This window comes from Knufia obscura, assembly GCF_036327395.1.
Source record: "Knufia obscura strain CCFEE 5817 isolate CBS 148926 chromosome Unknown scaffold_5, whole genome shotgun sequence".
Classification (NCBI taxonomy): Eukaryota; Fungi; Ascomycota; class Eurotiomycetes; order Chaetothyriales; family Trichomeriaceae; genus Knufia; species Knufia obscura.
In genome coordinates this window covers 185,444-207,667 of record NW_027042691.1, presented here as the reverse complement: position 1 = coordinate 207,667, position 22,224 = coordinate 185,444, and the positions used below count along the sequence as shown (strand labels likewise).

Below are 22,224 nucleotides of genomic sequence, written 5' to 3'. Positions count from 1 at the left end.
TTACCCAGATATGGCGACAACATTATCCCGTAATGCATCACTCATAAGTACACGCCCAGGGAGCACGATGGAGGCGAAGAACGATCTAGGTCTAACCGAGAGTATGCCGGAGCGCGACCTCGAAGCATATACCGCCGCTAAAGAGGCAGGTGAGCCACTTGAGGCCATCAAGACGAGTGCTTCAAGAGGCCCAAATCAACTCACGTCGACGTTGTCCCGGACGCTATCGAAAGTGAGGACATCTGACACATTAGATCCCGGGCCGCCTCCGGATGGCGGATTTCAGGCTTGGGCAACTGCGGTATGGACAGACTGTATACCGGAGCACAAATTTTCTAATCGTCTTTGCTAGGTATTAACTCACTTAGTTATATTCAACACGTGGGGCTTCATCAACTCGTTTGGTCTCTTTCAAAGTTACTACGTCGACAACATGCAGATTGGATCACCATCAGCCGTTGCCTGGATCGGGACGATACAAGTTTGGATCTTGTTCAATGTTGGCACATTCTCCGGAAGAGCTACAGATGCTGGGTTCTTCAAGTTGACCTTCACTCTTGGCGCCGTTATCTCCTTATTTGGTATGTTCATGCTTAGCTTGTGCAAGACGTACTGGCAGGTTTTCCTGGCTCAGGGCGTTTGTATCGGTCTCGGATTTGGCTTGGTTTTCGTGCCCTCGATTGCGATAGTCAGCACATATTTTCTCAAGAACCGGTCGATAGCGCTCGGGATCACGGTCACTGGCTCTGCGACTGGCGGGTTGGTGTTTCCCGCAATTGCTAGGGAGATGCTACCGACATCTGGATTTGGCTGGACTGTCCGCACGATGGCATTCGTTCAGATGGCATGTTTCGTGGTTTGTATACTGTTCTTGAAGCCACGACTTCCACCCCGCAAGGCCGGACCAATCGTGGAATGGGCTGCATTCAAGGAGACGGCCTACTCGTTGTATCTCCTGTGTGGCTTTTTCTTCTTTTGGTCTGTATACATTGGCTTCTTCTACATCACGTCGTTTAGCAGGAATGTACTCGGCGCGAGTCAATCGACATCGATCAGCCTGCTCTTAGCGATGAACGGTGTCGGAGTGGTTGGCCGCTTGGCGGTAAACATCACAGCAAACTATTTAGGACCCATCAACATTCTTTGGCCATTTATCGTCGCATCCGGTGTGATGGGCTTTGGTTGGATTGGCGTTCACAACATAGCAGGGCTTTGGCCGTTCACTTGCATTTATGGTATTACTGGAGCTGCTCTCCAAGGGCTCTGGCCAGTTGTGCTCACGAGTCTAACGGAGGATCCGAAGAAGGTTGGTGTGAGGACGGGCATGGGCTTTGCATTTGTTGGGTTTGTTTGAACTGGTAACCTGATTGATTGAAGACTACATAACTAACGGTGAAATCTAGGTTCGCTTGCCTGACTGGGCCGCCGATTGGTGGTGCGCTGATTGAGACAATGCATGGGGACTTTCTGGGGTGTCAGATATTTGCTGGAACGACTATGTTTGTTTCTGCAGCATTTCTGGCCGCGACACGGTGGGCTGTCTTGACGAGGAGGCGAATTGGGTGGAAGTGGCTCGTTAAGGTGTAGCTCTGTTTCCCAAGGCCTACTATGGCCATTACAAGTATTCACATAATACTTGGTGGTGGATGGGAGGAATAAATTTATTCGCTAGCGATCTATTGTCAAACTGACTCGTGTTTTCAACACTCTGGGAAACAACCAGATTTACAACATTGTGTCTGACCAGCACCGCCTCTCATGACTAGATTGTCATACAAACCACTCTACTTTGCCGGGTTGAAGTGTTGTCTCATGTAGCAATGGTTTTGGAGATGACTCGCATGTGATTGGACAGTCAAGGTGGGATTGAACAAGTCACTCCCCTACCATGTGATCGTTTGGAAACAACCAAACTGCTGCCCAATAGTGGTGGGCTTCACTTGAAGACTGTCGGTGTACTCTCTACATCACTTCTTGACCACTCTTTTCTCACTGCATTCACTTCGGTGGTGATCTTCTTCGCATTCGCACCTGCCGATTCAGACCAGAGAACCGTGGCTACGTCACTGCACCAAAAAGTTGAAGAGCAAACTGCGCGAACACAGTCACTCAGTCCTGTGAGAGTTTAAGTGCAACTCCTCTGGTATATCACCTTTCTCGCGTTAGGCACAGTGACTACAAACCTCGTCTGCACGGAAAGTATATAAAGACGCATTTTACTACCACAGAACACACCATCCCTCCGACATTCTTTGTTCTTGACCAATACCCCTCCCCCACCACAAAGTCCCTTCGACACACTCGAGTTGACTGAACGGTCAACTTCTCTGACTTTTGAACATCATATTACACCCATAACGCAAACTACTAGTCAAGATGCCTCCACGTGGACGAGGCGGCAAGTTCTCCAAGCCCTCGCGAGGCGGCGGCAAACACTTCTCGCGCGACCTACAACCCCTCGACAAGGATGGCAACCCAATTGGCATGTGGCGCGACCCTCAAGACAAGACCAAAGATGACGAGACCTCGTCAGAAGAAGAGGAGTCCAGCGAGGAAGAGTCAGAGGATGATGACGGCCCATCCGCACCTGCCGGTCAACAAGAATTGACCCGAGAGGAACGCAGACAGCTGGCTAAGAAGAAGAAGGCAGAGGCTATCGCAAAGAAGAACAAGAAGGTCGCTGCACCTGGTGATCTGCCCACCGACTCCGAGGAAGAAGAGTCCGAGGAGGAGGACGGAGATCTGCCAGCCAATCCAAACCACACGGCCAAGTCACGCAACCAGGCACGAGCTGTGACTGGTGCGTCGGGCGAGGCGCCACTACCAAAGCCGAAGGATAAGGACAATCTGAGCAGACGGGAGAAGGAGGCTATTGCTGCTCAACAGGCTAAGGAGAGATACCAGAAGTTGCATGCCGAGGGCAAGACCGATGAGGCTAGAGCTGATCTCGCCAGACTGAAGTTGATCAGAGAGCAGCGGGAGCAGGCTGCTGCGAAGAAGCAGGCCGAGAAGGAGGAGCAGGATGAGCGAGCAAAGGAGAACAAGGAGCGGATGGACAAGGAGGAGAAGAAGAGGGCTGCTGCGTTGGGAGCTGGTGCTGACAAGAAGACAGTGAAGGGTGGGAAGAAGAAGTGAGCTCTTCAGCCTAGTCATTGTTGATGATTTCGAAGGTGGAGAGAAAGATCATACCTCCCGTCGCCGTTGGCAAATAGTTTGGGTAGCATCTCATGATTATCAGTGTGGCTTTAGATCATCACAATCCACAGCGGCTACTCACTCGACGTTAAGAATCAAAGAATCAAAGCATGGCCCTATTGATCTACTCGTACCCGTGAATCGATGTCCGAGGAAACTCGAAAGGTGAACACATGTCCTCTTTCTGCACGTGGCCACGCGCCGAACCGGGTACGCCATCGCTACGTAAGTGGAGATGTACACTGCGACACCTCAGGCTATGCGCATCGTACTTTCTGTTTCACACTGCCATCCTGTTCCTGGCGCCGCAGCACCCTCGCCGTCGAATTCCAACGTATGAGTCGTCGCTCTCCTCACACTCTTTACCGCTGCTACCCTCATAATCACCCTCGATGAGCGTGCCTCGAATCTCTCCTACACCTCGATATGGCGGCCAATTCGGTCCAACAGAGCGAAGGCGCTCAGAATACAAGATGCCTAGGTTCTTCAAGAGGTAGGAAAGTACCAAAGATTTATGCCAGAACCGCGCATACTGATATTACCGGCTAGGCTCTTCAAGTTTCCGCAAATGGACTTTGAAACGGCAGTCTGGGAAATGACACATCTTATGATTGCGCCGAAGAAGGTGTTCAAAAGCATATACTATCAAAAACGTACGCAGCATGACATTGACAAGATGGAACGGATGGGGACTGACACGCCTACAGAGATGCGCAACTCCTGGCACAGGCCCGATCCAGCCTTCACCTACCTCCTCAGCTTCTTCCTCCTCCTCACCTCCCTCGCCTGGTCCCTCGCCTACACGCCTCGACTCAGCAGCATCCTAAAGCTCTCCTTCATGTTCATCTTCATCCACTTCCTCCTCGGCTCCCTGGTAGTCTCAACCCTCTTCTATCTCCTCGTCGGCCGCCTCCTCGGCCCCGGCGTAGCAGGTCTCCCCGGCCGCCGCCGTACACAAGGCCTCTTCGGCCCCTCAACCTCATCCACCGACGCCCTTGAATTCGGATACTGCTTCGACGTCTCGATCCGCGCCTTCTTCCCGCCCTATGTATTGCTGTATATCGTGCAGTATATCCTCATGCCGGCGATCGATCACAGTAACAAGGCGAGCACGTTTGTGGCGAACACGTTGTATCTTGTGGCGGGGTGTTATTGGAGTTTGATTACGTTTTTGGGGTTTAATAGTTTGACGTTTTTGCAGCATACGAGGTTGTTGTTGGGCCCTGTGCCGGTTATGGGGGTGGTGTGGTTGGGGTGTACGGTGGGCGGGGTGAATCTTGAGAGGTGGGGTGTTAGTTGGTTGTTTTGGGGGGTGGATATTTCGAAGTGAGGTGGGAACGGATCATTCATGGTTATAATATTACGCAATGAGAGGAAGACAGGATACAGGCATTCACGCCATCGATGCGATACTGCTCTATCTCGGCCAACAGGGACCTACATCGCTCTGCTGACGGGACAATTAACTAAACAGTCTCCGACGAACAACAACGTCCACAGTCACGGAGCCCTATGTGTGGCCGAGATGTCGGCAGATGTTGCGAAGGCAGACACACCGGACAATCATCAGGCACGACGCGCTGCCCAGTATTCCAGACCACGGCACGGAAGAGAGTGTTGCAGCGCAACGAAAGCGCACCTGAACATCCGCCAAACTCTTTCCTGCTGCTAGACCTGGTTCAAATTGTGCTACGGGCGGTCATCTTGACGTTGCGGGTGGAGCCAGTCGGGAAGCAGAAGTTGCATGCAGAGGTGATTTCAGGCAGTCGAAGAAGGAACCACCACTGCATGCTAGAAGCAGAAGAAAACAAGTTTGGTTCGACATGCTGCAGGTCGCCAATCTTGATTGTGATGAAGATGCTGTCAGTGGGAAGCAAGGGGTCTCAAACTCAGAGGGGGCTACGGTTCTGTTGTCGTTCTTGGACAAGTGTCGACGCTTATGCAGGTACAGTACGCATACATGCACTACTAGATACTTGCATACTGCAAACTTGGCATTAGACTGAGGTGGGAGGTCAGCGGTGCACCGAAAAAGCAACGTCGTGATGTTGAACTCTCAGGCTGCACTACTCAGTAGAAAGCCATGGGGAGAAATCGCTAGCGATTCATGAATCATGAAGCAGTTTCATGAAGCGAGTCGAACCGTATGGGCCGGTGCGACATGGGCCAAATTCCTGCTTCGAGCTTCTCCATGACTGGAAATGTACTACCCATATCCTATGTACGCATTTTGTTGCGTTCTACGAACGCTGAGTGGGCTTTCTCTATTGCTTGGTGCGAGACGTATCCTTGATAATAGTTCGAAAGCATGGTAGGGCACACATGGCTAGTCCTTGCTGAGTGAAGCTTGGCAAGTATTAGGTAGTGCATAAGCGTGTGTTCAAGCCATTGGTGTCCACCGATGGCTTGTGAAGGTGTCCAGATCCGATAGCCAAAGCAGTTAGATCAGCCGTTAGTGCCTATCATGAGATCTGCACACCCCTGAATTGTGCGTTTCTGGAACCCGGCTGCTGGGTCCCTCTCCCCCATGCTCCTGGCTCGCCTCGCAGTGGAACAACTGTTGTGTGTTTCAACAATGCCGTCCACTGTTGCAGAATGCAACTCGTCCAGAACTTCATACTTTCGGCAATATCCACGCCCTGCAGCGGCGAGCTCTCCAGTACGCGAACTTTCTTCTGAGCTCTTGCATCAACCCGTGCTTTGTCCGTGAAGAAATGCAGACTGAACGCCAGTTGAAGTGATGGTGTATCCGCCCTACCCGGACACTGACTGAAAGAAGCCACTACGTTATACACTACTCTGGTGAAGTTGGAGCAGCGGCAAGCCCAACCAGCATTGCCAAGTTGAGATCCATCTTTCATCTGTCGTGTTACCGGCACTATCGGCTGCACCTGCGATATGCCCCAGGACATCTCTCCAAGCACACCTCCCACCAAGAGGATGAATGGAGTCGCTCCATCTCAATCAGAACTTGCAGCAATGAGACACGACTCATACCATTCTAGAAACGCATCCCCTCCGCGTACTCCGCCACGTCGAAGGAAAGATCCTCCATCCAGTTATCCAAAGTCAGCTCGTCTGGCTGCCGCGACAGGTACTTCCTTCTTCGACGGCTTCGAACGAGACTCTACGACCGATGACGATGTCGAGGACCCTCATGACTTGACCTACTCTAGCAAGCACTTCCCACGAGCCTCTATGGTCGATAATATGGTCTTGGCCCTTGACCAGTTCTCCCATCCAACGACCGAACCCAGATACTACGAGGAGGATTCAAGAGCAGGATACAGAGGAAGAGGCCATACCTTCTCATCCTCGGTATCGTCCGAAAGCGACATCAGAACCATACAACCAAAGCCTGCTCAGATGCAGACCCCGAGGCGTAGCAGCGCCAGATACGCCAGAGATCCAGCGAAGCTGCCGAGTATATTTGGCGAAGATGAGGATACTGCTAGAATCCGTATCTATGAATCGCAAAGAGCTGCCGCTCCTCCAAGGAACAAGAAACAGCGCAGCGTGGACGAGAAGAAGCCTGCTGGTAATGCTTCGAGCTCAGACTTCTCACATATGAAGCACCTGCAGGAAAGACTTGGTCCGGCTGGCAATAGACGCTCGCAGAGCTTCGATTTCGGGACCAGGCGGCGCTTTGATGAAGATGATACGAATAATACCGCCCCGCACCCTGTCGTACATTCTGGTCCTGAGGCCCAGAAGGTTTCTAGTTCCCCATCTAAGCAGTCTGCCACTCTCGCTAAAAGAGGGAATACCGAGACGTCCAAGAATGTGAAGAACAAGTCAACCACAACTGGAACAAGCGCTGTACAAGGAACATCTGCCCCGTCTGTGCCCTCTGCAAAGGCTGCTACACCATCTGGAACAAAGTCTACTGCGTCTCACCCTGCCGAACAAACGCCTCCTCCTCACTCTGGCTTCTTCAAGAGGTTCTTCGGCTCTTCTAGAAACACACCTGGCGCAACAGCCACGCCTACTGGTCGCCACTCGCCAGCGAACACGAAAGACATTGTAACCACAAGCACCACGAATAGAGCACACCAACACACCCGCAAAGAATCTGCCGATATTCATAACAAGGAGAACATACAGCCCACTCTAACCAAGAAACCTTCATCCTTCTTTCGCAGACGAAAGAAGTCCGTCAGCACCGCTATTGCACCTCCCATACCCTTGACATTAAGCTCCTCCTTGGCAGCTGCAGAACCGAGACCAGGAGCGCAGAGTCCCGTGTCCAGTCTCAAGGCGTTTATGGATCCCTATCTGACAGACGATAATGCTCACAAGAGGTCTCAGACGCCAACAAGTCCTTTGCGTCCTACAAGTCCCTTGCGCAGCTTCTACCTGCCTGCAGAATCGGCCGGCACTGGAATATCCCGAACAGAATCACCTGAGCCGATACAGCCACGGAGCAAAGACCTGAACACATTGACTGTACCTCGAAAAGAGACATTCTTCACCGATACCAGTAGCTGCGAAGAAGGCGATCAGAGCCAGATAAGTGATGTTGATCAGCCGGAGCCACGACGAAGCAGTTTGCTTGGCTCACAAAGACCGACACCACGTTCCGTTAGTACAGTACCTGCAGTATCGACGATAAAACCGGTAATTGAGGCTAGGTCGAGCTCGTGGCACTCAGATCGACTCGCACTGCCGCCACGCAAAGACTCATTGGTCGCTGCTGAAACAAAGAGGACCAAGAGTCCACTACCAAAAGGTATTATGACTACTCAGCATCGCAATACTTCAGGATCTGACATTAGTGACTACAAATCCGCACCGAGCACACCTGATGTGGCAAATGCTGTCGACCGGACACGTACCTCATCGCCATGTCTGCACGTGTCGCATCCAAGTGTTACCGACGGACCGACGATCGCAGAACTCGACAAAGCACAACACATATACAACAACGGGGAAGAAGAAATCGAAGGACAGGCGGCCGCAGCATGGCTTGGCGAAGCAGGAAGCGAGCGCGAGCGCGTCAGGAAGGCATACATGACACTGTTCGACTGGACCGGTCACAACATTCTGGCAGCATTCCGCAGTCTGTGCTCACGTCTGATACTGAAAGCAGAGTCGCAGCTCATCGATCGAATATTGGACGCGTTTGCGAAAAGGTGGTGTGCATGCAATACTAGTCATGGTTTCAAGTCGTCTGATGTGGTCCACACGATTTGCTACTCGTTACTGCTACTCAACACCGATCTTCATATGGCGGATATTGGTTCCAAGATGACACGAAGTCAATTCGTCAAGAATGCTATGCAGACGATTAGACCTGTCGTTGCTGATGCAGGTGACATAAGTAGCCAAGCCACGAATCAGTTGCTGACAGTGCGTTCTGGTAGTCTTGTACCTAGTTCAGACAGAGTTTCAGTTGACCGCGAGCCTGCACGTGCGGGCAGCTCGTTGGGTCACCGTCCGACTGACCAGCTCACACGAACAGACTCAAGTGGCCTAGGGAGCGAAAATGTGCATGGTCCCCTGGTGGATGTGGCATTCTCAGGGTCACAAGCTGGATGGGAACTTCAGGTCGAAGGCGTGCTCAAGGACTTCTATTTCTCGATACAACGCGAACCATTGCCATTGTTTGGCTCGGAAGTACGATATGCACCAAGCACGAGCAACAATAATTTGCTGTCTCTGGGTGGTTTACGAAGAACACCTAGTGTGCTCAGCAAGGCGCAATCAGAGAGCAACCGCAGTCGCTATGGAGACAGCAAGTCTCTAGGGAGCAAATGGAACAGCAAGCGATCACGACCACGACTGGGGTCTACACCAGGATTTGGATCTAGTAAAAACAGCCTGGAGGATCAGTCGTCTGCGTGGAGCCCTAGCATGTCCAGCACGTGGAGCAAGGCATCTCTTGGCAAGACTTTGACCTCAATGTCTGTCGATAGTTTCGCTACGAATAATAATGTTGGCAACGATTACAATGCCTCGATCGGGTTTGCGAGCGCGCTCAGCCAGGCCATTATTCGTGAAGATCAGCTGGAGACGCAGACGGACGATGGCATGAAATCGGGTCCTCTGCTTGAAGATGAGTCTCTCGAGTTGGAAGGTGCGCCTTGGGCCAAGGAAGGCATTTTGAAGCATAAGTGTCACCTGGAAGGTGTGGACAAGAAATCAAAGGATCGGACCTGGAACGACTGCTTCGCTGTGATTGAGAAGGGGTGGATGCGATTGTTCTCCTTCTCTGTTACGGCGAAGTCACTGCGGACGAAAGCACGTAATCAGAAGCCGGGTGGTGTTGTGGGAGGTGGCAATTGGCAGGAGAATGCTGAGGAGGTGTGGAAGTTCATGCTTCGACATACTATTGCGAGCAGCTTGCCGCCACCGGGATACTCGAAAGCTAGGCCCCATGTCTGGGCATTGAGTTTGCCGACAGGAGCAGTGCACCTGTTCTCGGTTGGCACTCCTGACATCGTGAAGGAGTTTGTATCGACGGCCAACTTCTGGAGTGCTAGGTTGTCGAAAGAGCCTATGATTGGCGGTATCAGCAGCATGGAGTATGGCTGGAGCGACAACGTTATTGACCGTGCCCTGACAGGACCAGAACCGCGGACTTCCTTCACCTCAACAGACACCGGCCTGCCTCGACCAAGCACCCAGATGTCCATTCGCAGCTCTCTCGACCATGGAAACTCTTTCCGACCCAAGCTACCAGGCGACAAGATCTTTATTAGCGACTGGGCGCCACCACAGCAATCACTCCTCGCGTCCCAATTATTGGAAGTCGACCAACTCCGTGCTCTCCAGGTATATGTCCAGAGCATCGAAGAAGATCTCCAGCGACACAACGAGCTTCGTGGACCGATGCTACTTGCGTTTTCGTCTAAGCACTCTAATTACGGCAAGGCGATGGGCAACTGGGAGAAGAAGAGCGCTTACCTACTGAGAGAAATTGTCAAGTTCAAGAATTATATTGATGCGTTGCAGGGGGCACAGGTGACGAAGGAGAAGGTGCTGAAGTTGAGGAGGGAACTGGAGAAGCAGAGACAGGATGCGGATGATTCGGCTGCGTTCTTTGGGAGCGCGACGATGGAGTCGTGAATGAGTTATGAGTGATGTGGTGTTGATCTTCTAATGTGTATTACTTGGCCTGCGGGTATAGCAGCTAGTATTTCTGTATGGTAGGCGAGGGGTTTGGACTGAGAAAGCATATTGTATTGTAGATCAGAATAGTGAGCCAGAGTGGCAAGGGTCTTAAGCGAGGCGTTTCGGGTTATTTGGTGGGACGACGATGGAGAGTTCGTGTGAATCACTGCTCCGAGTCGACTGTAGCAACGATAGGAATTGTTGCAAAATGGATGTGTAGATGTTTGATGTCCATTATTGTAGTTCTTGGTGCTTGTAGCCAAGGTCCAACTTTAAGAAACCTTCACTTGCTTATTGCGCTCGAGCTGGGATTGGACAGCCCAACACGAAATAGACGTGCCGCTTACTGTGTGTATACATGGGGTCCTGCATTAGCTTTGTTTGGATACCGCCTGAAGCAGTGGTTTCCAGTTAATCGAGCAGGCCTGATAGGCCTAAAAGTGCTTAGCGTCGGCATGGTTGTGACTGCTCAGCCGGGAAACTCTGGTGGTGTTGTCGTCAGTGAATCAGGAGAAAGTGGTAACGAGCACAGCATCCATGTCGCGACAGGCTTTGGCCGCTATGTAACGAAGTCTCCTCCGGCATTGCTGTCACCTCAGCCATGTACGTTATTGCAATATCGACAGTCGAAAACATTGATTGAGCTGTAATATGCGACTTGAACGCGCCGACTGGATACTGGATACGTCAGGAGTGCAGTAGTTCATATCATACGGCACTCAACTTTCACTGTATCGTTTCGCATTTCGCACTTCACCTCTTGTACAGCACGCGATACCCTTTGATAACAAACAGTACTCGACAGCCGCACTACCAGCTGATGATGCAGCAGGACCTACCAATGACAACAAGCCACGCGTGCGTCCTTGTACCCAGTCTACCTCGAGGCAGCGAATAATCCATCATGTCCACACCGACACGTCCTCGACCAAGACTCTTCCAGAGACAGTCCTCCCGTATGGTGGGTGGATTTGAGCCTGGCTCAGACATCAGAGACGACGTTTCCAACGCAGAAAGTGCGCACGACCATGACCATGACCATGAGGAAGACTACGCTATGGACCAAGAACACTCAACAGGCGAGGACTCGTCCTCACTACTGCCTCCGCAAATCGACATGCCCAGCAGCCTGAACGACTCGTCGCGGATGCATCGTACCCAGCATGAAGACACGCAAGAGGAGGACGATATGCCTGCGTTCAACAACACGGTGCTCGAAGAGGAGGAAATGAAGAAGAAGCTAGCAGATTTTGAGTCTAGTTTCTTACCTGAACCTTCAGCTATGTCAGACCAGGTCGATAGTACCGCCCAGTCTATGCCTGTTGACATCTTCGTTCCTGGCTTCAGCGATACACAGACAACTGGTGGTGTCCCGACTAGTGATCAGACGCCATCAGAAGGAGATGCGGCAGAAGACCACAACCAGGATCAAGCACAAGCTGCACCTTCGCCTACTACCGCAGGCTACATTACTCCCACAGCCGAAGACGACCGAGTACCTATCCCCGACGAAGACACCACGACCGAGAACGACTCGAATCGGGAGGCACCGAACACCTCGGCTCTTGAACGAATGTCCTCTTCTCCTACCGCAGCCCGAACCGTATCCCGAGTCCAATCCCTCGCATCCATGGCAGGCTACGAGACAGCCAACGAAAGAGAAAGAGGAAGCCCGGAATCTCCCACAGCTCACAAAGCCAGACGTCGTTCACGGAGTGCCGATCCAGATGCTACACCACGAAAAGATAGAGATCGCAATAGTACACTCTCCAGCATCGACACTTCCGGCACAATTAGAGTCAATGTCGAGGACTACGATGCCATACCACTCAATGTCACGAGACGGAGACCGCAGTACCTGAGTAAGAGGTCGAGTAGTGCCCGCTTGAGCTATGACTCGATGGCAAGTTCGACCACCGAAACAAGCGAGGCTACGCTGGGTGCCGACTTTGCCCTGCAAAGTGGTGGTGCCGCACCAGAGAGTACCAGATCCATCAGGCGGAAACCGAACATGACGCTCAGTCGCTCAACGAGTCTGGGCAGTCTAGCCAGTGGCGTCAGCGGCATGAGCGGAGACGATGAGGAGAGCACTACACAACAGAAGCGAGCTGCTGCTTTTGTGCCGCCTGAACTGAGTACATTGCAGGAGGAAAGTCCTACTACACTGCGACATGGTCGAGGATCCTCCGAAGTCATGGTGACACCGCGAGCATCCAGCATGAAGCTTGGCTTGTCTATGCCGACTGATAGTGTCATTGCGAATCATGTACGAGACCTCGAGGTGCCGGATACCATTGCGCGAAAGTTTAGAGATCACTCGAGAAGCAGGAGTCCGGACAAGAATATGTCTATGGCGAGTGCGACGATGACGCCTGGCCCGAAGAAGGGCCTGACGCTGAAGGAACACCGGAGTACGGTTGAGAAATTGGGGAAGGAGAACTTTGATCTGAAGATGAAGATACATTTCTTGGATCAGGCGCTTCAGAAGAGGAGTGAAGATGGAATCAAGGAGATGATTACCGAGAATGTACAGCTCAAATCTGACCGGTTGAGGTTGGAGAAAGATAATCACGGGTTGAGGAAGCAGATTAGGGAGTTGCAGAGGAAACTCGATGAGGCGACGGGGAAGAATGAGAGTGATGATCAGGGGTATGGGACTGATGATGAGAGGAGTCCGACTGTTGAAGAGGAGGTGTTGTACCTGCGAGAGCGAGTCGAGATCACCGAAATTGAGATGGAGAAGCTGAGGCAGGAGAATATCAACAAAGAGGGGGAGAAGAGGAGGCTCGCTGAGATGGTGAGGAATCTGGGTGATTCGAGGCATGGTGGGTCGGAAGTTGGGAGTCGTGAAGAGAGGGATATGTGGAAGGATATGCTTGAGGCTGAGACCATTGCCAGAGAACAAGCTGAGGATGATGCGCGCAAGCTCAGAGACGAGCTTTCGAAGATCAAGCAAGATTCGTCGCGGCCTGGGAGTAAGCTGCGAGTTGTCAAGGGTCAGATTGTGAGCCGGTCGAGTAGTGTCGATGGCACACAGCAGAAGGTCGACACTGCTGAGCTGGAGAGATTACGACATGAGTGTTCTGAATTGCAAAAGACGATTGGTGCACAGGCTTCGGCTCTGACGAGCAGGAATAAGGAGAAGGAGATGCTGTACCAGGAGATTGAGAACCTCAAGCTGGGCAAGATGGGCGGTGTACGCTCTGTTGCCGGCGACAGTATACTCGATCGGTCGGCATCGAGAGCTAGGTCGAATTCTCGTGCTAGTAATGGTACTAGGTATACGAGGATGAGCGACAATGAGCGGGAGACGATGGAGAACAGGATCGACCAGCTGAGAGATGAGATTTCGCAGCTGAAGCTCGACAAGCAGAATACGCAGAGTCAATTCGATGAGGCGTTGGCTGAGCTTGATGCTGTTGATGCGCAGGCTCAGGCTGATGCTGACCAGTTCAACGAGGAGCTTGCAATTCTGACGCAGGAGCGAGATAATGCTATGCGTGATGCTGAAGAGCAGGATCATGCTTTCCAGCAGCTGAAGACTGAAGCTCAGGAAGAGATTGATGGGCTTGGTGATGAGCTTGATGCAAAGATCGAGGAGTGTACACGCCTTGAACAGGACCTCAAGGCTCAAGCTAGCAGTGCCAAAGCATTACAGGCTGAGATGCGCTCTGCTGCAGAAGGTCTACAACGGCTCGAAGAAGACGCTCAGCAGAATCTTGCCAAGTATCAAGCTGTCAAAGCAGAGCTTGATGACTCCAACCGCGAACTCGAGAATCTCGAAAAGAACCTGCATGAGACTCAGAGCAAGAATGAGCGACTCAGAGTGCAGCAAGAAAGCAGTCGCAACGAGATCGCATTCCTGAGGGAAGAACAAGACGGCGACAAATTGAAGATCGGCGATCTTGAATCTCTCCTCAAGAAGACGCACCTTAATTTGGATGCGGAGCGAGATCGGGCTAGGGAGTTCGAGCGACGGCTCACTGAGGAGCGGGCACAGCGCGATGCTGTGGCTGGACAGGAGAAGCAGGAGATTCAGCGTACCATCAATGAGCTCAACCGCGAAGCGTCGAACTCCAAGAACGAACTGCGGCAGGCGAGGAAGGCACTCTCTGCTCGAGAAGTTGAGCTTAGCACGTTCAAGGATCGTCTTGCGCAGCTGGAGGATAGCTTGAGACAGATGTTGAATATCCCTGAGGATACTAGCTCACATCTCATAGGCGAAGTCTCGAAGATCGTAAAACAGCTCGATCAAACGAACATGGATCTCGATACGACGAGACAGCAACTGGACGAACATAAGGAACTGCTTGCACATCGCGATGGCTTACTCGAAGATGCTGCTTTCGAGAGTAAGAGATTGGAAGACATGATTGAGCGGGAGCAACTGAATCGCAGACAAGATAAGCACTCGTTTGAACAGGCTCTCAAATCTCATGAGCAGGCGTCACGACTTGCTGGTCAGAACAATGCTCGCATTGCGGAACTGGAGCAGGCGAGACTCGCACATAGGAAGCAGTTGTCTACGCTCGAAGCACAGTACAAGGATCAACTTGCTGAGCGGAACCAAGTTCTTCTTACGATTTGGCGGAAGTTCTCTGCGATGTGTGGGCCTGATTGGGCGCATAATCACAGTCTAATCAATGGCAACTTGCCTTCTCAGGAAGTTATCGGGAACATACTGTTCTGGCCTGGTTTCAGTCGAAATCTTCTGCTTGCGGCGAAGCAAGTCGAGGGTGTGCTGTCTAGTTCGAAAGAGAAGATAAAGACTATCGAGCGAGATCTCTACCGCAACTACAATGCGCTTGAGAAGGAGTTCGAGACACGAAATAAGAAGCTGGAGCGCATCGAAGAGCACTGGGAGAAGATCAAACTTCGAGAGCGAGAGATCGATGCTGGTCTAGCTACCAGCCACGGTATCCGCACCACGAAAGACCCACAGACGCAGAAATTGAGGAACGAGAACAAGTTGCTTAAGGCCGAGCTGCGACTTTACCAGGACTCGTCTGCAGCTGCTCACGGTAGTCACGCTGGTCACGCACGATCTCATCAGAATATTGCCGATCGAGCAGGCTCGCGAACCTCGAATTTCAGTGGTGGTCGGATGTCCCAGAATGATGGTTACGCGAGTATGGATAATGCGAGTCTTAATGGTGCGGCGGGTATACCCAATCGTGGTTCGAGTATACGGACACCAACGCGCAGGAACAACGTCACGCTGAGCCGTGCTAACAGCGCGAGTGCGGTTGAGACGTTGGGCGGCATGGATGGACATTCGACGCGGTCGAACAGTATTGCGTCTGGCGGACGCAATAGCGGATTCGGCTTTACGATCGGTAACCCAGGAACTGCACTTGCTGCGGCGCAGAACTCAAGCGATGCACGAGGGAGTCTCGCCGTGCCTGGAGGACCGACGCAGTACCCTCCCAACGGCAACTTCAGCATGCCACCTAATAGTTCACATTCAAACACAAGCGAAGCCGGCACAATCGTAGCCAAAAACGAAGAAAAGAAATGGATCCATCGACTCCGCGAAATGGAGCGACGTCTCAAGCAGGAACGCGAGCAACGCCTTGTTGATCGGGAGGGTGCGAGACGTCGACTCGATGAACGAGACGAAGATAATAAGCGTCTTGCGCAGGCACTTGATCGGGAGAAGGCGAGTAGGGGGTGGAGGGCTGATCATGTGCATGCGATCAAACAGTCTGATGTTCAGAGTCATCGACGGGGAGACAGCAACGGCAACAGTAAGGAGGTAACGGGGTATCTTGTTGCCGATGAGCCAATGCTCAATGAGTTTGTGGGGCAGATGAATCAGGTTCAGGTGCAGTCGCAGCAAGCTCAAAACGCACAGACGAGGGAGGAGTTTGTACCGCCTACGCCGGATGAACAGGGTGACCCGTACGATGACGAGGAGGGACTGAGGACCTCCGAGGAAGAGAGATTGATGGCGCAGCCGCCGAGTGTGGGGAGTTCACATGCGCAGCGCGTCGCAATGGCGCAGATGAAGCAGTTTGAGCGTGTGAGGCCTGAGAATCCACGGAGTGGAAGTTCGAGGAGTAGTATTAAGGAGCGGATTGCGGGGCGGACGCCGAGTTTGGCGAGTTTGGCGGGGCAGTATTATCGGGATATGGGTGTGGGACAAAGTCAGAGTCAGCAGGCGGTGCGTCCGGGGAGTCAGAGTCAGGGTCAGCGTCCGGCAAGTCAGCATCAGTCTCAGTCTTTTTCGAGTGAGGCGTCGGGAACTTCAAGTAATTACAAGCCTGGCGACAGATGGGGTAGGAACGGCTGTGAGAAGGATGCGAATATTAATGCTGGTGCTAGGGGCTCCGATGCGGGTAGTGGAAGTGGAAGCGGAAACAACGCTAATAGTGAAGGTGTAAGACGGATTATGAGGACTGCGTCTGCGATGGCGGGTGTTGGGGGTGTGAGTTAGAGGCTGGGAATGAAGGTTAAGAGGAGTTTGAGTGTTAAGAGGAGGTGAGGGTTGGAGTTATGGATGTGTTTCGGTATTGACTTGGGCAGTAAAGGCAGTATGGGACGGATGGGTGGGTTGGGGGTGTTGAATGATTGACCAAGATTCAGTTCGGATTCAGCATTGAGCGTTCGAGCATCGCACTGGTGTTACCTGGAGTCTGTCAGGGGTCAAGGGTTGGGTATACATAACATACCTATATCGGGCACGCTGCATGCGGTTACTCTCTGTGCGACAGCGGAGACGGAGGTATATGCATACAGACATACATACATACACAGTGTATAAATAAGGTCAATCAACCTGCATGACATTCATGTTCCATTTGTGGTGCTCTTCCTTCTCCGTCTTGTCCTCTTGTAACAACTGCTTTACTCCTACACAATTTTCCTGCACAAGCGATGCGTCCATCAGCACCTTACTCTATCCTAGGCTTTACTGTTTGTAGATCGCATCTTCCGCTAAGCTAGGCCAGAAAAGGTCTTACTTTCCTTCTGTAGCCGGCTGACTCATGCACGCTGCTTCTGTCTGATGTCAATGTCAATATATGCCTGCCGTCTCAATACCTAACAATCTGCATCGTCCCTGCCGTCTCCTCTCATCCTTCCTGCCATGCCTCATTTTGTCTAGGTGGTGCCTTCCTCTGCTGTGTCTGAGATGCCGGATCACACGTGCCATTCAGGATGACTGTTCCGGTGGACCGCGCTTGCCTCCAAGTAGATATCCGCATCGACTGAATTGACCTGTCCGTTCTTGGCTGCAGATTCATGACCTCCTGGTCATACCTGGTAATCGCCGCTCGATGAACGCTGGCTGCCTCGGGTGGCCCTGCAGTGTTCTGAATCGCACCTCTCTCCTTGAGCGTTGTGTCGTTTCTTCTCCCTGTGTGCCTTTCAGCCTTCTTCTAGGCCGTGGATGTCTGCCTCAATCCTGCATCGTACCTCCCGTGGCGTGACCACTCAATCGACTATCTACATGGTTACACGTGCTATTTGTGCTTCATCTGATCGTACCTGTCGCCTCGCTACTTAAACAAGGGGCGTGCCTTCGACGATTGAGACCCTGATCGTGCTTGCCCGCTCTACACCATGCTAGGTCGTACTTGCCCCCTTTCCCATGTCATGCCTGCCCTCTCGGTGTTGTACCTTCCCGTGTCGCACTTTCCTCGTTCGTGTCACTGGGTCGTGCTTGCCATCTTTTGTTTCGACACATGGCGCCTTCCTGGGCTCATCCTGCCTGCCTTGTTTCTGTGAGCGGTAGGGCAGGTATGATAGCCAGAGACATGTATGATGAAGGTGTGGTCGAGGCAGGGATAGTCGAGGAAGGTGTAGTCGAGGAAGGTGTAGTCGAGGAAGGTATAGTCGAGGAAGGTGTGATCAAGGAAGGCGGATCGACAGTGAGTAAGATGCATGTAAGCGTGCAGTTGAGACACAGAAGGGGCACGACAAGGCAAAGGATATTGTTGCCTCCTACTTGAGGTTTGGCTACTGATCGCGGATCCCACGGTTTCAGCTGCCTGACAGCATGGATACACCGATGCTAGTCTTGGGAGGATTGTAGCGCTACTTTGCCATGTAGGTCTCACTACATAGCATGCTGGCCAAAGATTCAGTGAGGCAGTTGCAATGGCAACGAGTTCTGAAACATCGTAGGTCATGTCTGCGATGAAAACCACTCCGGAACTGTATCGGTACAATGGACGGCATACAGATTGAAACGAGCAAATGCCCAAAGGACGATGAATTGGTACCGCTCCAGGGATGCTGTCTATGTCAAGGGGATGGCTGGTGTTGCCTCCTCTCACGCCAGGTCCGGGCCATACGTTCGCAGATCACGTGGTATTCGTTCTGGCATGTCTGAAGATGCTGAACCAGAAGCTCCGGTATATCAGCACTCTGATCGAGACACTCGAGGTGCACCGAGCTAAGATACAGCTCGTACGTGTCCGGGTCTTCTGGGGGTGAGGCCGTCAGTCTATTAATGAGAAATGCCCTGCCGTTGTGGGTTTTCGCTATGTGTGATGCAATGAGAGATCTGACATCTCTTTGAAGTGGCTCAGCCAGGTCGAATGCTGTTTGGCCTCTGTTATCTTGGCGACTCCAATTTGCGTCCACTTCGAGCACAGTCTGTACGATGTCGGAATGCTGACCTATCACGGCTGCGTGAAGAAGGGATCGTCCTTCCGTGTAGCCGAGACCACTCGCTCGGCGTAGCTCCTCAACCTCGGTGGCGAGGATCTGAAAGAGATCGTAGTTACCATGCTCTGCGCAGACGTAGAAAGCGTTGCGACCATCTGGAAACTGCTGCATAGAATCGGCTCCTTTGTCAATCAGCAGCTTCGCAATGTCTCTGTCTGTTTCTAGATCAGTAAGGCTGCTGACTGCAATACCCAGGGCCGACCAGCCTTGATTTGCTATGGCGTTGACAGTCCGACTTGCAAGGGAGTCAGTGCTGATAAGAGCACTCAGACACTTCAAATTCCGAAGTTGTGCGGCAACATGAATAGGTAGATAACCATCAGCAGGTCGGCTTAGCATCGCATCAGCACCGTGCATCAGAAGGACTCTGATGACGTCTTCATGGCCTCCTCTGATAGCGTGATGAAGAGCAGTACCACCCTTATTCGTACTTACGTTGAGATTGGCACCTTTGCCAATAAGAAAACTCACAACATCGACTTTGCCATAGAAAGCCGCAACGTGCAGAGGTGGATCTCCAGAAGGCGGAATATGATCAACATCCGCTCCCTTCTTCAGCAGCGTGAGCATGACATCGGTCGAGCCAGACCAGCATGCGGCGCAAAGCGCTTCAGACAACTCAGAAGAGCTGAGTGGCGGTGAAGCAAGCAATTGTCGCACGACATCTGAAAGCTCCATAGCAGCAGAGAAAGCAAGGCGGCTGCCCCAGTCCCAAGATGGCTCCAGGTCGGGTTTGAGCGTTTCATGGCCCAAAGCCCCATGTTTCCATCTGTGCCACATGATGACTTTGTCGTACCGCTGATCTAGAAAGGCCTCGAGCAAGGTATCGTCAGTTCTTGTTCTGCCACTGCTTGGACAATTATTGAAATGATCCTTAAAGCATCTGGTCGCATATGCTAAGAAAGGATGAGCTGGCAGCGTCGACTGACTAAGGGATACGCAGCTCGAATTCGTGGGAGGCCAAACATTGTCGTACATCATGTAGTAAATGCATCGAGACCCTAATAGAAGATTCGCTTGTTCGATGGCAGTAAACAGTGATGAGTGGTTTTCGGGCGTGAAATCTGCCTTGCTACACAAGAATCTTTTCGCCGCCGGATGCGCAAGACGAACAGTCCAGTACCTCGGTTCGTCATAGTGCTCGCCAGGATTGAAGGCAACGAATCTTCCACAAAGCTCTTGTATCTCAGTCCAGATAGCGTCGTCGTCTAGGTCGTCAGGAAAGTTCTCGTCAGGGAAGTCCTTCAAATCAGCTTCGATCAATATTGCCTCAAGGAGCTCTTGGACATTCAGTGGCCGTATAGCATGCGCAATCCAACGAAGCATACGACATGCTCTGTTATGATCTTCGAGCGGAAGCCGCTTGATGCGATCGAATTCAGTCTGGTAGATATCATCTAGGAAGCCGAGCGGTTGTTCCAGCATCTTTCGTACCTTCTTCTCCGAATGAGTAGGCTTCAAAAGACTTACCTGATGCAGCATCATTGTTATGGACATGTGACCCTCGGCTTGCTCAGCAATATGATCTGCCAAATCAAGTCGGAAAGCATAGCTCTTCTTTGGGAGTTGCTTCGCGAGCATGTCGAAGGCTAAATTGCTAAATTCCACTTTGAGATCGTTGGCGGTGATAGCATACTGCCACGCCTGGATATCAAATGGACAGTCGGCTGATAGTTGCGACGGGCTGATTTGGGATCGGATATCACCATCTGGTCGACTGAAACAGACAAAACGACAATTGTGCCCTTCCAGCGTATCTTTGAGAAGCCAGAAGAAGTCTCGCATACCCGCATGATGCAGTGTCTCATGCGATCCTGACTGAAAGGATCTAGCGCGCTTTGCCTGTTGTTCTCTATATGAATCAAGGCCGTCGAGAAGTAGTGTTATGCCCACCGTCGTAGTCGAGGTCAGAATGCTCTTCAGCGCCTGCCATACCTCCTGTGAAGATGCGCGACGAGAGTTGGAAGCCTTCCAAAGTTCTTCAAGGTGACGATAATTAGTGGCGTTCTTTAGCAGTAATTGGGTAACCCAGGATCGAGGAATTTCATCCAAGGTAGCATTGTCGAATCTGTCTCCAGATCTCCAGAAGACGGCTGCCGTCTCGATGTTGTGGCTTTCGAAGCATTCGAACACATTAGCAGCGAGAAACGTCTTTCCGCAGCCAGCGGGACCGTGAATCCAGAGGAATCTGGTTGGCGACGCGATGATATTACTTGACATCCACGCTTCGTACACTTGCTTTTCGAAGATCCAAACTGCACTTCCGGGGGATCTCCGCATCAAGCAAAGGTCAACCCAATCGTCTCTGGGCATGCCGTCAAACCAAGCTAGAATGTTGTCCCGTATACATTGTGCTTCAGTAATGCTTTTGTTATCTGCAAGAGTTTGAAGGATCTGTAATGTGCTTTCTTCTGCTCTACCAGTCCTTGAGGTGACAATCGAAACCTGAAGAAGTATCAGGTCGCTAGAGTATTGATCTAGCCTTTCCAGTGTGCTGCTGATCTTCGCTTCGTAGACCAGGACGCTCTTGACAGCTCGATCGAACCTCTGCAGCCTGGAAGAGACATTCTGGGGAATCAAGGCGGAAACATAGCTATTGAGTTGTTCGATCTCAACCTGAGCGGCTTCAACGACGTCGAAAAGCTTGCGCTCGAACGCAGCATCGACACGCTGACGCCGTCTCTCTTCATCAATCAGTTGTAGCGACTTTTGGATTACTGGAAGACGGTTGAGGAGCGCCTTAAGGAAGGCCGGGGCCTGCTCCGCTTGATCAAGAAATTCTCGAGTCCTTGTCAAGATCTTGGCTGTTATGTCAAGGAATGTAAGGATTGCCGACGCGAGGCCAGCAGCTTCCATACTGGAATCCTGAGTTTGGACTCTTGACCTGCACGAGTGAAATTGATACAGCAAGCTTTCGGCAACTGTAGAAGATCCATCGAGCGAGCTGGCGGACGCAGCGACCGACAGGCGGGCGCTGGCTGTAGCCAGCAGCAGGTCATTTTTGGCATTTTCGTGGAGATCTGACCTATCGTATCATTTCTTGCGCATGCTCGCGTTACCATTGGTGTCGATACTGCGGCAGAGCATGGACGCCATCATGAAGCACCTCAGCAGAGGAATGGACTTCATTCATTGGTGCAGCATGCTTCTAACATGGATTCCATGCAGCGTCGAGGAATGCTGCGTTAGGCGGCTACGCCTAAGATATGACTGGACCGATGTGATACTGCCGAGTGCACTGCC

General features: G+C 51.9%; 6 protein-coding genes across 6 annotated transcripts; 5 read left to right on the top strand and 1 right to left on the bottom strand.

The window, feature by feature from the left end:
- Positions 1-67: 67 nt before the first annotated feature.
- PMZ80_004875 (uncharacterized protein) lies at positions 68-1,354 on the top strand (the record flags this gene model as incomplete). Its single annotated transcript, XM_064873298.1, has 2 exons — positions 68-301; positions 353-1,354. 2 exons carry the CDS (start codon positions 68-70, stop codon positions 1,352-1,354), a joined length of 1,236 nt encoding a protein of 411 aa, XP_064730402.1.
- Positions 1,355-2,376: 1,022 nt separating this feature from the next.
- On the top strand, positions 2,377-3,135 carry PMZ80_004874 (uncharacterized protein; the record flags this gene model as incomplete). Its single annotated transcript, XM_064873297.1, has 1 exon — positions 2,377-3,135. The coding sequence occupies one exon, from the start codon at positions 2,377-2,379 to the stop codon at positions 3,133-3,135; it is 759 nt and encodes a 252-aa protein (XP_064730401.1).
- A 533-nt stretch (positions 3,136-3,668) lies between these two features.
- PMZ80_004873 (uncharacterized protein) lies at positions 3,669-4,525 on the top strand (the record flags this gene model as incomplete). The annotated part of the gene is made up of 2 exons (XM_064873296.1): positions 3,669-3,688; positions 3,745-4,525. 2 exons carry the CDS (start codon positions 3,669-3,671, stop codon positions 4,523-4,525), a joined length of 801 nt encoding a protein of 266 aa, XP_064730400.1.
- Positions 4,526-6,093: 1,568 nt separating this feature from the next.
- Positions 6,094-10,263, top strand: PMZ80_004872 (uncharacterized protein; the record flags this gene model as incomplete). Its single annotated transcript, XM_064873295.1, has 1 exon — positions 6,094-10,263. One exon carries the CDS (start codon positions 6,094-6,096, stop codon positions 10,261-10,263), a length of 4,170 nt encoding a protein of 1,389 aa, XP_064730399.1.
- Positions 10,264-11,212: 949 nt separating this feature from the next.
- Positions 11,213-16,744, top strand: PMZ80_004871 (uncharacterized protein; the record flags this gene model as incomplete). Its single annotated transcript, XM_064873294.1, has 1 exon — positions 11,213-16,744. One exon carries the CDS (start codon positions 11,213-11,215, stop codon positions 16,742-16,744), a length of 5,532 nt encoding a protein of 1,843 aa, XP_064730398.1.
- A 1,811-nt stretch (positions 16,745-18,555) lies between these two features.
- PMZ80_004870 (uncharacterized protein) lies at positions 18,556-21,837 on the bottom strand (the record flags this gene model as incomplete). Its single annotated transcript, XM_064873293.1, has 1 exon — positions 18,556-21,837. One exon carries the CDS (start codon positions 21,835-21,837, stop codon positions 18,556-18,558), a length of 3,282 nt encoding a protein of 1,093 aa, XP_064730397.1.
- Positions 21,838-22,224: the final 387 nt, after the last annotated feature.